General features: G+C 48.2%; 1 protein-coding gene across 4 annotated transcripts in view; it reads left to right on the forward strand.

Annotated features, from left to right (window-relative positions):
• Positions 1–604: 604 nt before the first annotated feature.
• Positions 605–16,438, forward strand: part of IFFO1 (intermediate filament family orphan 1) — a 128,727-nt gene continuing 112,893 nt past the window's right edge. For 2 of the 4 annotated variants that reach the window (XR_015297638.1, XM_086932900.1), the window contains exon 1: positions 605–1,456. Coding sequence is in view for 3 of the 4 variants with exons in the window: in XM_086932900.1 (XP_086789026.1) it covers positions 738–1,456 (719 nt within the window). In the remaining variant the exon portion in view is untranslated. The remainder of the gene's footprint in view (positions 1,457–16,438) is intronic. The other 2 variants (XM_086932898.1, XM_086932899.1) reach the window with 1 other exon arrangement.

The raw sequence follows: 16,438 nt of genomic DNA on the forward strand, positions 1-16,438 counted from the left end.
TTGGTACTGAACATATCACCCTGTCCGATACATGGCTCGTCATGACGCCACTTAATTAAAGAGGACGCCACAAATGACATCACTGATGACATCACCGACATAACACCCTGTCACCAAGCACATAACTGCTGCCATCGGGGGTAACTGCAGCTCTGTGTGACCCTGGTGGTCTGCCATCGATGGACCCTGGCAGTCTGAGTCCAGGGTGCACCGGGCGCGGCCGGCCGCCCTGCGAGTACCCTGTATGCGGCACTGCCGCATGTCCTGCCCACTGTGCACAGCATCCAGGCGTGTTGTGGTTCTGCCACCGGACTTGCCCGAGGCCGGGCCCTGTAGGCCCATGGTGCAGGACAAGGATGCCCTCTCTCCCCATGACATTTCTACCCTCCTCGCACGTCTCTCCCTCCTTCTCTCTCATTCGCCGCATCTTTCGTAATTTACTTCCCTCTTGCGTTTTTTCCCCCAGCAGTTTCCAGCTCCGCCTCTTCGGTCTCCCCCGCCGCCCCCTCCTCAACCTCTTCCTCTGCAGTCTCCGCCGGCCCCGCCCTCCCTCCCTCCCTGGGCATTGGTATGCAGAGCGCCCTCTCTCCCCCAGCCCTCCTCCTCTGCCTCCCTCCCTCCTCCTCGCCTCCCTCCCATGACGTCCGATCACATCTCGGTGCCTTGAGAAGGATGCCCGCGTCCTCCGCTGCCGCCCCGCAGCCCCCCGCGGCCCGGGCCCCGTCCTTGGCCTGACCATGAACCCCCTGCTGGGCCTGCCCCCCAGCCTCTTCCTACAGGAGCAGGAGCAGTACCACCAGTACCAGTACCAAGACTACGGCTCGGAAGAGCTGCTCAGCCCCCCGGGGCCCCCGCCCGCAGCCGCCATGGCCCTCCGCAACGACCTGGGCTCCAACATCAGCGTCCTGAAGACCCTCAACCTGCGCTTCCGCTGCTTCCTGGCCAAGGTGCACGAGCTGGAGCGCCGCAACAAGCTCCTAGAGAAGCAGCTGGCCCAGGCGCTAGACGAGGGGCGGCACCGGCGAGCGCTCACCCGGGACCAGTCGGTGCAGACCGGCTTCGTGGGACCCATCCGGCCGCTGGGCCTGGCCATCGGCTCCGCTGGCAGCATCAGCACCGGGGTAGGCAGCCCGGGCCTGGGGCGCACGGCCGCCTCCTCCCCCTGCGGGAGGTCCCTGGGGTCCCCCCTGGGCTCGCCCTGCCACCCCGGGGGTCCCCCCTCGTCCACCCCCTACGCATCGGCTCCTTCCTCACGCTTCATGCCCGGATCCATTTGGACCTATTCCAGCACACGGCGCGTCGGCAGCGGCGCCGAGACTCTGGTGCAGGGGCCCGGGGTGTCGTGGGTGCACCCCGACGGGGTGGGGGTGCAGATCGACACCATCACGCCGGAGATCAGGGCGCTCTACAACGTGCTGGGGAAAGTGAAGCGAGAGCGGGACGAGTACAAACGGAGGTGAGAGCGCCTAGATCCGCCGAGGGCGCTATCTGTATGATACTCATTCATTCCGTTGGTACCCAAGGGTGGCTGCCGCTGCCCGGGCCACACACAGTGGTAAGATGCCACGTCGGTAACAGGCGTGCTTTATGCAAGTCCCACAAGCACAAGGTGAAACAACTGCTCGTTTCAGTCCTCATGTGTATGCCTGTGAAGCTTGCACTGCTCTGGGCTATTCCCGAGGATCCCAGTACCGGTTAAGAAAGTGTTGAACCCGTCTGTACTGCTTCTACCACTAGTTGTGCACGAGGAGGCCTTGCTCTGTTGCCTATGCTGTCCCTCCCTTCTGAAAACGCTTGCATTGCCACTGTTCAGCTGCACCTGTGTTTGTGAGGGAGTAGCAGTGCTGTTTCCTGCCTTGTCTCGTGTGTGTGTGTCTCCGCACACAGCTTACAGTGCTGCATTAGCTGTCCTGATTCCACGTCTAAAGTAAACGTGCACTGCTGAAGTATGAGGCAGCGTTGAGTATGCGAGCGAAGCTTGCCTTCCTGCCTGCTGGCCTCTCTTTTGTCGCATCTATAGAAAACTGCAACATAAATGTGTGAGTGAAATTGTACTGCAGCAGCTTATCAAGCTACAGTACCGCCTTGCTGTGCCCGATCTGTGTTAGAGAAGCTTCTCCTACTTGTCTGTGCTCTACGTGCCCAGTGTCTGAGGGGAGCTTGTGCTGTTGTTGGGTCTGTGTGTGAGGCCAGGGTTTGCCCACACTGTACTATTTTCAGTGAGAGGAAAGCTTGCTCTGCGTCACGTGGTGTACATGTATGTGTGGACTCTTGCACTGCTGGTTACCCTGCACAGGGCCGGTTCTAGGATGTGCGAGGCCCTGGGCTAAAAGGGAATGTGCGAGGCCCCCTCTAATTTAGATAAGTGGCCCCTTGCAAGTAGACCATTCACAGACACTGTGGGGGCCCCATTGTCCAGCATTTTGGCGCCCCCACAGTTTTAACTTTTACTCCACAAGCATTTCTCACACCTTCATAGGTGTGAGAATTGTTTGTTGTTTAAAAGTTAAAACTGTGGGGGCGCCAAAATGCTGGACAATGGGGCCCCCAGTGTCTGTGAATGGTCTCCTTGCAATTGAGGGAGCATCTCCGTTCCCTATGCCTCCTGACACCATCCATGAGAGGCCCAGGGAGGGGGCCCCCTCCAATGGACCTTAATTGCAGGCAACACCTTTCTTTGTAATAGGTGCCAGGGAAACAACAGGACACATCACCAGTGCGTGGCCCCATGCTGGTGGGCTGAGTGCGAGGCCCTGTGCAGCCTAGCGCCGGCCCTGCCCTGCTACTGTTCTTTGTAGAAGGGGGTGTCAAGTGCCAGTGCTGTACCTCTCCTGCGCCTCTGCTGTCCACAGGCCATCTGTTTTATTTACTAGAAGTTTGCTTTGTCCTTAGTCGGGCTTTGTCTACCCTGGCCCTCCTCCCTCTCACCCACTTTAGCAGCTGGGGGGAGGTGGGCGATGGAGTTCCTGATGGGCCTCTTCTGTCAGCAATTTGGCAGACAAAGACTCAAATAACATGAAAGGGTGAATGAGTATTGTATTACCTTGTAATTGCATTTATATAGCGCTTACTACCCCCGACGAAGCGTCAAATCGCTTTTCCGGCATGTAGCACGCTACTCTGGACCCCATGAAGGATTAGTGGTGTATTAGTATAGTGAAATATGAAAGTAATTTGAGTGGTGGATATGTGAGTCAGTAGGTAGGGAAGGGATGGAAAAGGGAAAAAAGTTAGCATTTATATTGCGCCTGCTACCCCTGATGAGGTGTTGAAGCGTTTTTTCGGCGAGTAGCTCACTCCTCCGGAACCCATAAAAGATTAGTGAGTAAAAGGATGGATGTAAGGATGGATTAGTGAAAGGATGGAAGGATTAGTGAAAGGCATGGTAGATAGATGGCTGAAAGGATGGAGGTATGAGTGAAAGAATGGACGGGTGAGTAAAAGGGAGGATGGATGGATGAATAAAATGGTGGATGTATGGGTGAGTGAACAAATGGATGGATGAATGAAAGGGAGGGTGGGTGGATGGAGTGAAAGGGATGGAATGAAAGGGTAGATAGATGGAAGAGCGAAAGGATAGATGGCTTGATGAGTGAAAGGATGGAGCTGTGGCATTGTGAACCTTCAACTTTAGCATCTAAAGCAGGGGTGGAGTTATTGATGGGCCTTTTCTGTCTACAACTTGGCCCACAGATGTAAATGAGTGAGCAAAAGGTTGGATGAATGAGTGAAACAATTGATGGGTGAGTGAAAGAATGGATGGATGAGTGAAAGGTTGGATGTAAGGATGGATGAGTGAAGGAATAGATGGATGAGTAAAAGGGATGGATGGATGAGTGAAATAATGGGTGAGTGAGAAGGAGGGTGGATGGATGTAAAGATGGATGGATGAATGAGTGAAAGGGTGGATGAATGGATGGATGAGTGAAAGTGAGGGTAGCTGGATAGGTTTGTTAAACAGATGGGTGAGTGAAACAGAGGGTGGGTGGATGGATGGATGACAGACAGAACAGAAGGATGAGTGAAAGGGAGGCTGAATAGATGGACAGACGAGTAAAAGTGTGGATGGATGGATAAGTGAAAGGCTAAATGGATGGATGACAAGATGAGTGAAATGGTGGATGGATCAGAGAAAGGGATGTATGTATGTAGTGAACAGATGGATGGAAAGACGAACGACTGAAAGGATGGATGAGTAAATGGTAGATGAGAGAAAGGGTGTATGGATAGCTAGATGGATGGATGGATCCGGCCACTCATTCAGTCACTCTCGAAATGGGACATTGTCACCTATAATTATGCTGACGATCTACAAATCATTTTTTCCCTCAACTCACCACATGCTGTTAAAACCTTTCACGGAGCCATGATTCACATCCAACTCTGGATGAACCAGAACCAACTGAAGTTGAACCCCAGTAAAACTGAGCTCCTTCTTCCTGGGCTCAGCCACGTTTACTGGGGTCCACAGTTCTGACCGCCAGAGTTTGGACCCCACCCCTGAAAAAACAGTAAAGAGTTTGGGTGTCATCATTGACACTGAACTCTCCCTCAGAGCTCAAGTTGGCGCGGTGGTTTCCTCCTGTATGTCCCAACTCAGGAGGATCCGCAAAGTCTGTTACCTTCTTCCCCCTGCGGCACTCACCCAAACTGTCAACTCATTGGTACTCTCCCGCTTGGATTTTTCTAATGCCATCTACCACGGCCTACCGCAGTATCTTATACAACGCCTCCAAGCTGTCCAGAACCAGGCGGCCCGCCTGATTCATGGCAACCCCAGATGGCAATCAGCTAAGCCTTTGCTTACGTGCCTTCATTGGCTCCCAGTCGATCGTAGGGTTGCCTTCAAGGTGGCATGCCTCACTTTTAAAGCACTTCACTGCCCTGGCCCCGTTTTCTTAAAATCCCTCATTCGCCCTCACTGTCCCACACGCAATCTTCGATCAGCCCACCGAGATCTGCTGATCACCCCCAAGAGCAAAACCAAGAGATTCGGCGGTCGCCGCTTCTCTCACCTGGCTCCCGCACTTTGGAACCTTCTCCCTCTCCCCATCAAATCCTCCCTTTCCCTCCTGACCTTAAGGAAAATGCTGAAAACCCACCTCTGGTTAGATCTCGCTAACTCTGCTCCCTCCTCATCTATTCTGTCTATCAGCGCCAGGAAGCTTCGGTGTCAGCGCGCTTTATAAAAAGCACTTAACATAACATAACATGGATAGGTTTGGATATGGATGCACAGATAGGTATACTGACTGGATGGTGACAGACTGAATGATGGATGAAAGAATGAACTGATGACAGAATGTAAACGTGAACTTGTGAATATCAGCAGGTAGATGAAAGGATGAACGGACAGATGCTTGGAAGGAAGATACAAGAGGACTATTCTTGGGAGGGTCGCAATGACTTGCTTCGTTTGCGGTGTGCTACAAGAGCGTCGATTCGAAGTGGGGCTTATTTTAATTTTCTGGCTACTCCCTTGAACTTAGTGCTAGGGAAGCTTGCACTGTAGGTTGTGTCATACCTGCTTCATTTGATGGAGGGAGCAGGGCGCATGTGTTGGAAGTTCACTCTCCCCATTAACCTGCAGGTTCTCTTTGTTACGGATGCTTACACTCTTCTCGCACATTTACCCCTGTTCTGTATGTCATTGAAGCTTGCACTGTAGGTTGTGTCATACCTGCTTCATTTGATGGGGGGAGCGGGGCGCATGTGTTGGAAGTTCACTCTCCTCCTTAACCTGCAGGTTCTCTTTGTTACGGATGCTTACACTCTTCTCGCACATTTACCCCTGTTCTGTATGTCATTGAAGCTTGCACTGTAGGTTGTATCATACCTGCTTCATTTGATGGGGGGAGTGGGGCGCATGTGTTGGAAGTTCACTCTCCTCCATAACCTGCAGGTTCTCTGTGTTACGGATGCTTACACTCTTCTCGCACATTTACCCCTGTTCTGTATGTCATTGAAGCTTGCACTGAAGGTTGTGTCATACCTGCTTCATTTGATGGGGGAGTGGAAGTTCACTCTCCCCCTTAACCTGCAGGTTCTCTGTGTTACGGATGCTTACACTCTTCTCGCTCATTTACACCTGTTCTGTATGTCATTGAAGCTTGCACTGTAGGTTGTATCATACCTGCTTCATTTGATGGGGGGAGTGGGGCGCATGTGTTGGAAGTTCACTCTCCTCCTTAACCTGCAGGTTCTCTGTGTTACGGATGCTTACACTCTTCTCGCACATTTACCCCTGTTCTGTATGTCATTGAAGCTTGCACTGTAGGTTGTGTCATACCTGCTTCATTTGATGGAGGGAGTGGGGCGCATGTGTTGGAAGTTCACTCTCCTCCTGAACCTGCAGGTTCTCTTTGTTACGAATGCTTACACTCTTCTCGCACATTTACACCTGTTCTGTATGTCATTGAAGCTTGCACTGTAGGTTGTATCATACCTGCTTCATTTGATGGGGGAGTGGAAGTTCACTCTCCCCCTTAACCTGCAGGTTCTCTGTGTTACGGATGCTTACACTCTTCTCGCACATTTACCCCTGTTCTGTATGTCATTGAAGCTTGCACTGTAGGTTGTATCATACCTGCTTCATTTGATGGGGGGAGTGGGGCGCATGTGTTGGAAGTTCACTCTCCTCCTTAACCTGCAGGTTCTCTGTGTTACGGATGCTTACACTCTTCTCGCACATTTACCCCTGTTCTGTATGTCATTGAAGCTTGCACTGTAGGTTGTGTCATACCTGCTTCATTTGATGGAGGGAGTGGGGCGCATGTGTTGGAAGTTCACTCTCCTCCTTAACCTGCAGGTTCTCTGTGTTACGGATGCTTACACTCTTCTCGCACATTTACCCCTGTTCTGTATGTCATTGAAGCTTGCACTGTAGGTTGTATCATACCTGCTTCATTTGATGGGGGGAGTGGGGCGCATGTGTTGGAAGTTCACTCTCCTCCTTAACCTGCAGGTTCTCTGTGTTACGGATGCTTACACTCTTCTCGCACATTTACCCCTGTTCTGTATGTCATTGAAGCTTGCACTGAAGGTTGTGTCATACCTGCTTCATTTGATGGGGGAGTGGAAGTTCACTCTCCCCCTTAACCTGCAGGTTCTCTGTGTTACGGATGCTTGCACTCTTCTCGCTCATTTACAACCTGTTCTGTATGTCATTGAAACTTGCACTGTAGGTTGTGTCATACCTGCTTCATTTGATGGAGGGAGTGGGGCACATGTGTTGGAAGTTCACTCTCCTCCTTAACCTGCAGGTTCTCTGTGTTACGGATGCTTACACTCTTCTCGCTCATTTACAACCTGTTCTGTATGTCATTGAAGCTTGCACTGTAGGTTGTGTCATACCTGCTTCATTTGATGGAGGGAGTGGGGCGCATGTGTTGGAAGTTCACTCTCCTCCTTAACCTGCAGGTTCTCTGTGTTACGGATGCTTACACTCTTCTCGCACATTTACACCTGTTCTGTATGTCATTGAAGCTTGCACTGTAGGTTGTGTCATACCTGCTTCATTTGATGGGGGAGTGGAAGTTCACTCTCCCCCTTAACCTGCAGGTTCTCTGTGTTACGGATGCTTACACTCTTCTCGCACATTTACCCCTGTTCTGTATGTCATTGAAGCTTGCACTGTAGGTTGTGTCATACCTGCTTCATTTGATGGGGGAGTGGAAGTTCACTCTCCCCCTTAACCTGCAGGTTCTCTGTGTTACGGATGCTTACACTCTTCTCGCACATTTACCCCTGTTCTGTATGTCACTGAAGCTGGCACTGTTTCCTCGGCTGTCCTTGGTGTGTGCTTTTACTGTTGATGTTTGCTCTGTACTGGTGTACATGTTCTGTGGTAATCCAGCACTTGTTAGCATCAGTGCTCCGGAGTACTTGCTTTGTTTGCTTACCCATGCTACACCTGTATCTGAGAGTGGGGGAAGCTTGTCTGGCTTCCTGTGTGTGGGAGAGTCTTGCACCGTTGCAGAAGATGCTGCCCCTGTTCTTCCTGGAAGCTAGGCTCGCACTGCCTCTGTCTGTGTTTGAGGGGAGCCTGCGCCATCGGTATGCCTACATTTCATGTGAGGGAAGTTTGCACTCCTGTTTTGTATTTGTTCTAAGTTTGGGCGGAAACAATACAGTTCCGTGTATAAGACAAGCAGCACCCGCTGCTGAGTGCATGATCTGTCAGAGGGAAGCTTGCACAGCGACTGCTTTTGCTGTATCTATTCTGGGTTGATGGAAGCATGCAGTGCCTTTATTTCAGTTATATATGTGAGGAACTCATTCCCTATTTTACATGATGTGCGTTTGATTGCAGCTTGATGTTCTGCTGCCGGTTTTCTGTGCCAGTGAAGCTTGCACTGTGCTTGAGTAAACTTAAACTGCTGCAGTCGGTGCTGTACCTGCCTGGGTATCTCAATAGTGCGTGGGAGGGAAGGCTGCACTACAGCAGGCCACTATGCCTGTTTAAATTGATACTTGTATAGCGCACTACTCACCCGCAAGGGTCTCAAGGCGCTTGTATGAATACCGCCGTGGAACCCGTCCTGGCTTTCCCTGTGAGGCGTCCACTCCTGGGCACCCCCAGGGTGAAGGCCAGGCATCCTTAGCGTTATGGGGGCCGTTGTGGAGATTAAGCAAGCTATTGCCCAGAGTTGCAGAGTGGGACTCCATGATTGGAATAGGCACCAAGGCGAGAATTATCAGGTCCATGAAATTTTGAGCCCAAGACCCGCCGAGGTGGGGAATTGAACCCTGGTCCCGGGCTAGACCTCTGCATCAGGGTCTGCCCCTCTAACCATTGAGCCACACTTCTCCACAAGTGTAAAGGTGACTTGTCTACCGCGGCACCTCTGAGGAAAGATGATAGTGCTCTAGCATGTGCAGTCCCATTTGTGTGTGTGGAGCAGTGCTGAATTTGTAGAAAAATAAGGGACAGGACTCTCGTCAGGGGCCACTGGAGCTTGCACCACACATTGTCCCTGCCAGCGCTGCCATTGATAGTTACAACACAGCCACTAAACCATCACACTCCCACAAGTGTAACAATTCTGACTATTTCAGGCCCCCAAAACTATAAGAATAGCTTGGGCGACAGGTATAGCAATTTGTTTTTATTTATATTGAATTAATAATGAACTGCTGTTGTGGTAATCTCTAAATTAGTCAGACAGCGCCACCTTGTGGCAGACTGTCACAGGTGCCGCTGTTGACAAGTGCTGGTGCAGAGCACTCGAAACCACCAGCTCAAATTAAACACTGGGTGGGGAAATACTGCACTACTGGTACCAGTGCTTTACCACCTGTGTGAGGTGAGTGGCACTCTGCTAGTTTCATGTTGTGGGAGCAAAGTTTTACTTCCGCTTTGGAATCTATAACTTTATACTTTACAATCTATACCCACTATTAGTTTGCTCTTCTGCTTTGCAATCTGTTACCACTCCCGGCACTAGAGCAACTAGCTCTGCTACTGTCTTGTACCCACCACTTATTCTGTGTTTAGGAAGCTTGCATTGCTGTTGCCCGTGCTGTACATTTTTTTCTCTGTATGAAGGAAGCCTGCACTACTGTCTCTTGTACCGCACCTATTCTGCAAGGGCACAGCTGTTCAGTGTGTGGTGGAGAGAGCGGGAAGTGTTCACTGCTACTAACTTTACAGTACCTGTTCTGTCCGTGTTTTTAAGTGTTGGGTGAATCTGATCTTTCTCCTTCCTGTTCTGTTTGTGAGGGGACGCTGCACTGCTGCTGCCTGTTCTGTGTACCTGAAGCTTGCACAACTGCTATCAATGCTGCAATGCTTTTTTGTGTGTGATAGAAGCTTGCACTGCTCTCGGTGTTTTACGTTCACTGCCTGAGGGAATCCTGTTTTCCTGCCTGTGTGTGCATTACCTCTGCGTGTGTTACTACTGGCTGTTCCGCACTTGTGTTTGTGTGTGCAGAAAACATAAACGGTTCCCCTTTCTGCTGCACCTGTTTATTAAGTTATAACCGAGGCAGGAGGTGTGACTTTTTACTGTCAAACACTTTTGTTAATTCTAAGAGGCCTTTATGGGTGGATTGTTACTACACTGTGTTACAGCCAGCAAGGGGTATTTTTACGAGGAATTTCCAGATTAACATAGTAGGTAGGCAAAGGTTTTGTGTTGGCTGCCTCCTCTGACTAATCCTTTAGGTTCAAGATCTGCAGTGTAATTACCTTTGCTGGGATCTTTAGAAGGGGTTGCATTTTGAGTCTTCAGTTCTCATTTTGTACTCATTTGTTATTTTAAGACTGCAGCCACATGGTTGCAATTGTATGGACAACAAAGTAAGCCTGAGTTGCTTTTTAACAAGCAAATGATACAGGCTGCACGTTTGATTGGTTCATTGAGAAAAGATACATCAAATGCTGTAGGGTTGATCTGTTTATTGTAAAAAGTTATAACAGAGGCAATAGACCTGACTTGTTAATAGTGAAACGCATATGTTAAAGCCAAGAGGCCTCAAGGGCGGATTGGTACTACATGGCTGGAACAAGTATTTTGTTGCACGGTATCTTTCTGATTACTGTAGTAGGCAAGGATTTTCGGGTTAGTTACTCTCTCCGACAAAGTATTAGGGTAAAACCATCTTCACTGTCATAATCCCTTTTTAGTCTCCCTCAAAACGGGTTGTATACTGTTTTCTCAACGGTAGTTTTGTCATTATTTGTAATTTTAGTACTGCATGTTTGATGGTTGTCATGAGGGAAAGCTTACAGTGAATACAACAGGCCTGATTTGGTTACATGGCAAATGTAGGCTTTATTGGTTCACTGGAAAAAGGTATTTCAGATTTCATAGGTCAGATCTATTTAGTAAGAAAAGTTACAACAAAAGAAATCACTGTGACTTTCTTCCAGTGAACAGTAGATGTTAAAGCGAGTAGTGCATTACGGGTGTATTGGTGTTGTTACTCAGGTAAAACCGGCAGAGAGGTATTTTTAGTAAGCAAGGGCTTTAGCATTGGTTACCCCCTATTACACACCTTGCATGTGGATGTATGACGTTACAACGCATACTTTTACCACGCATGCCTTTACAACGCGGTATTTACAACGAATACCTTTACAACGCATAGTGCTTTGGGGTGCTGGATAGTGAATAGTTTAATTTACTATTCCAACTCCAGTCCCCGTGGACACTAGGGAAGGTGTTGGATAGTAAATTAAACGTATTCCCTATCCTAGAGCGCCTCCTAGCGCAATGCGTTGTAATGGTTGTCGTTGTAAAGGCACTGCGTTGTAAAAGTTGCGTCGTAAAGGATGTTTCCTCTTGCATGTAGCATATATCCTCTCAGAGAATCCTTGTAAGGCATTCTTTATGAGGGACTCTACAATGTTTTGGCATCTTTCATTTTGTACATATTTTATTTTAGGCCCGATAGTGCCTCGTGGGAAGGCTTTGCTCAATACGGCAAGCCTGAGTTGGTTATGGTGACAACACACCAGTGATAAAGGCGGCAGGCCCTATTGGTTCAGGGGGAAATGTTAGATCACATGCCAAAGATCTATACTAATATGAACAGCTATAACAGAAGCTGTAGAACGAACGATCCTTATGAAAAACATGTTAAAGTCGATAGTCTTTTAAGAGTTGATTATCGAAATGCCATATTCGAGCCTGTAGACGATATTTTGTTACAGGGAAGCAACAGAAAGTACCTTGGTAGGCAAGGGGTTTGGTGTTCATTAACCCTTTTTCAAAACCCTTACAGTAGAAGATTTTTACTGCGGTAATTCTTGCTAGATCCTCCTATGAAGACCTGACAGGTTTAGTTATCTGCCAGGCTTGCATATTACATTTTTAAAAAAAGTCTGTAAAAAAACCAATATATGGTTGCATAGAGTGCCTTTTTGCATCTTTTTTCTGCCACTGGCTCTATTACTCTGTAAGTTTCTGTAGTTATCCTGATAACTTTTGCAGAAAGCCCTGACAATGAGTGTGTTCGTTCCCGGACTGGTTGGCCAGATGTTTAGTTAGACATTTTCACCTTTCAAGTTTCGCATTTTCATTATTTTCCGCTTCCTTTATTCAATTTCTATTTTACTTCTTTTTTTCGAGCACACTGCAACTCCCTAAATCAGTGGTACTGGGGCGCTGGCTTGCTACCAATTTAATCTGCATGTTGGGTGGCCATCTTGGAATGGTATTGGGCATTCAACCAGGACAAACACATTTGATTCTAAACCTGGCAGCCATGTTGAAATGTAAAACAATTGTACACTATGTACAAAACAATTGCAAGACAACCTCTCGCTGTAATGTTTATTTTTTATTGCAGGCACGAGCCAGCTGTGTTTAGGTGGAAAACCTTAATTTTTTTTCTCCTTTTATTCTAATTTGTTATGCATACACCTGTTGAGCTTGAATGTGTATTTTGTTGTGTATGATTAATGGATGTATGCAAGAATGAGTCAGTGAATAGATACACAAGGGCAAGAATGACACACAGAGTGCATGCATGGTAACCTATATAGTGCCTAAGCCCCTCTGTGACTGAAAAGTCAGTTTGTCGCTTTCACGTTTTAGTATTATTGAGAACTCCTGACACGAGCAGTCCTTGTTTTGAGACCTGCTGTGCTGGTTCTGTGTTGACGTTTGATTCGATGTTCATATATGTATATTGGCCGATTTTGGACATGCACTCATTTTTGGCGTGCCTCTATTTAATTTCGTTGTAGTATCTGGTATCGCGGTTTGGTAAATGGTCTGGTAACAGGTTTTTGACAAGCCTCTCATCAAGTGCCTGATTTGAGCCAGAGGATGCAGGTGGGACTCACAGGCAGTCATTTTTGGGGACCAGCACCTACTTTTCCTCATCAGACTTTGATCCAGAGCAAGATAGAGGCAAATACAAATGGGAGAGGAGGAAGAAAAACTGTGACAAAGGAAGGGAGCAAAATGAACCTTCTCACTAAACTAAATAGGACAGGCAGTGTTTGGTGGTGGAAGCCAACGGCATGGGGTGAAATCAAGACTACGCAGCCTTGGTATTCGGCTGTCCTGACATTCAGCGGCGAGCTTCTGAAAAAAGAACTTTGGACATTAGAACTTATTCTTTTACAAATTAAGCACAGGAATCTCGTTAGTACTTTCTCAAAGGCTTCGGTGTCTTTACTCAGTCTCCGTCGAGGCACAAGCTGGCCCTGCAGCAGGAAGTGTCTGACTCACATTTTAGCTATGAGAAATATTTGTTTTTCTTTTAATAAAAACCACACAACTGGCTCCGAAACTGTATAACTCGATTTTTGCTTACATTAACAGAAGTCAGTCAGGCGTAGGTACTGACTTATTGACTTGAATTGAGAAGTCAGGAGTCCAAGAACGGAAATGGGTGGTTTTCTAGAGGTCTGGTATGCGTTGTAACCAGCTCACGACCGTATCTTGAGCTTTGTCAAGTTGTAAAGAGTGTGTGTGTCTGTCTGTCAGGTTTTACCTGAAGCATAGTTCCTGCTGTAGGATTCAAATTTGTTGTGTTTAGTTTCAGAAGCCTCATGTGAGAGCCACGGTCACAAAATGGTAGCCTACATACATAGTGTGCCCACTGCTTGGGATAGCCTTTTGGTCTACATCTAACATTTGGATCTTTCTGGATAGGCTTCCTGCAGCCTTTTTACAGCCCCTGCTGGAGTCCTACGTCAAGGTTGCGAGACCACACCTAGAGTACTTCCATTACTGGGGTTCACACTTCCAGTTTCCTCGCCTGCGGTATTACATGCAGTTCTAGAGTTCATGAATGCATTTTTATGATCCTTCATGGCGGCCAGACTTGGTGTTGTGTGTTCAGTGCTGGAGGTGACCCCTAGAGTATGGTCTATTTCTGGAGACACCCTTTGGATTGCTTTTTCCTCATCTGTACTATTATAACAACCAAGGCCTTGACAGTAACCTTGTGTGCTGGTCTATTAACTGGAGTATTGTGGCCGGTCCTGCAGACCTCATCTTAAATATTTATTCCTGTTCTTGAGGCCACGTCTGGATTCCATCGATCTGCCTTGGATGCCACATCTGAAGTACTATTTCTCAGTTTGGAGAGCCATCCTACAATGCTCCTTTCAGATGCAGAGGGCATATGTGGATTATTGCTACACTATTCTTGAGGCCATGCATGGAATCCACAGATCTGCCTTGGATGCCGCATCTGAGCGCTGTTTCTCAGTTTGGCGCGCCATCCTTGAATACTCCTTTCAGATCTGGAGGCCATATTTGGATGGTTGCTGTCCTGTTCTCAAGGCCCTGTTTTTAAATACTTCAGCCACTGGAGGCTTTTTCTGAGGCATTCAGTCCATTAATAGTGGTCACGTTTGGTATAGTATCCACTTTCAGAAGTTTTCTTAGGAGTACTGTATTTCATTTTGGAAGTTTAAATTGGCATACTGCCCACAATTCTAGGCCTTGTATGGAGTATATTCATTTATAGGCCCTACAGTTAGAGTGCCGTGACCACTGTATTGTTTTCAGGTCATTAGGGCACATCTGAAGAAAAAATTGGTCCTTCTGTATAGAGCAGAAACATGGAGGACAACTGTGCCAACCACCAACAAAATCTAGACCTTCATCAACACCTGTCTGAGGAAAAGCCTCCAAATCCACTGGCCAAACACCATCAGCAACAACCACCTATGGCAGCAGACTTTCCAACTCCCTGCTCATGAAGAAATCATGAAAAGACGCTGGGGCTGCATAGGTCACACCCTCTGCAAGCCTTGCATCAAACACCACCAGACAAGCCCTCAGCTGGAACCCTTGAGGGAAAAGGAAACGAGGAAGGCCAAGAAACACCAGGTGTCAAGGCTGACTGCAGGGAGGTGGGTTACCTATGGAGTCAGACTCAAAGAAAAGCCCAGGACAGAGATGGCTGGAGAGTCCTGCTTGATGGCATAGACCCCAGGAGGGGTAGTAGGCAGAAGTAAGTGAAGAATTATCCAGTTCTGGATGTCACAAATGGAGTATACTGATATCTAGTTTTAGAGGTCTCACCTGGTCTATTGCCAAGCTCGGATTACTTTGTCTATAACATTTTATACTTCTGAGTATTTTCACACCAGTACTGTATCCAGTTCTAAAAGCCTTAGCTTCAGTTCTCATTCCAAACCTGTAAACCATGACTAGAATATTTCCACTTCGGCTGGAGCATTGAACTATAGTACTGCCGGCCCCACCTCAATCTGTACCATGCCCACTTCTGGAGGCTTCATTAGGTCGAGACTGGGCAGTGGATGCACTGCTGCGAGGCATGCCGTATTGAGGCATGGCATACAAGCTTCGCCCATTTCCTTACCCATCTTTTAATTGGCTCCTGTTAATGTCCGTGCTAAATCGTTACTTTTCATTTGTGAATAGGCTTGTTAGTCCTTTCTTAGTACCGCCTTGTCTAAATTTGTAACCTCCCATAACGACTGGACCTTTTACTTGTCTTGTTACATTGCCTGCTTTTTAAGCCGACGAGCACTATTTTGTTTAAAGAATAATGGGGACAATGATGGCTGCTGCTTGTAGTTGCATCGCGCCCACACAGCACTCGCGGGACAATAGTGGCCACTTCTTGTATGTTGCGCTATGCGCGCTTTCACTTTCAAAGTGGCTCCCCACCATCCCCCACACAGCACTCTGGGACAACTACCGCAGCTTCTTGATTTTCAAATTTTTAAGCTGAGCACGGTGCCCGCTTCAGGGGCACTGCACTTTCTTTCAGCTTTTTTAAAAAAGAACTTTAAAGCTGAGGGCGGCGCCCACTCCAGGAACACCGCGTTCTGTTTTGGTGTTTACATTTTTATTTTGCTTTAATGCAGAGCGCGGCACACACTTAAGGGACACCGCGCTCTCTTTCGGTCTAGTGCATTGCACATGCTTGATAAACTTGAGCACGAGAACTGATCCGTAAACATTCCTTGGTACCTTTCTTCCTAACCAACAGCTATTGCTATCTGTCAAATTCGCAGCTGGCTTTCCTCTAATGGCGTATTTTTGCTCTTATGCCCAGGCTGTTCAGTACACAGAACTTTGTAGCTTAATGGTTTGGCTGTTAGCTGGAATCTGTAGGTCCTGGCTGATAACGGTATTCGGCCACAATTTTGCTCACAGTGAAAAGGGACATCAATCAATCAAGCAATCATGCATTTCTAAAGCGCACTACATACCCGTGAGGGTCTCAAGGCGCTAGGGGGGCTGCTACTGATCGAAGAGCCAGGTCTTGAGAAGTCCTCTGAAGGCCGGCAGGTCCTGGGTCTGTTGTAGGCTGGCAGGGAGATTGTTCCAGGTCTTGGCGGCGAGGTAGGAGAAGGATCTGCCGCCGGTGGTTTTCTGTAAACAGGGAACTAGGGCGAGGGTGGCAGAGCGGAGGTTGCAGGTGGGGGTGTGGAAGCGGAGTCGGTTGTTAAGGCATGATGGTCCGGTGTTGTGTAGCGCTTTGTGTGCGTGGATGA

This window comes from Lissotriton vulgaris, chromosome 7 (genome assembly GCF_964263255.1).
Source record: "Lissotriton vulgaris chromosome 7, aLisVul1.2, whole genome shotgun sequence".
Taxonomy (NCBI): Eukaryota; Metazoa; Chordata; class Amphibia; order Caudata; family Salamandridae; genus Lissotriton; species Lissotriton vulgaris.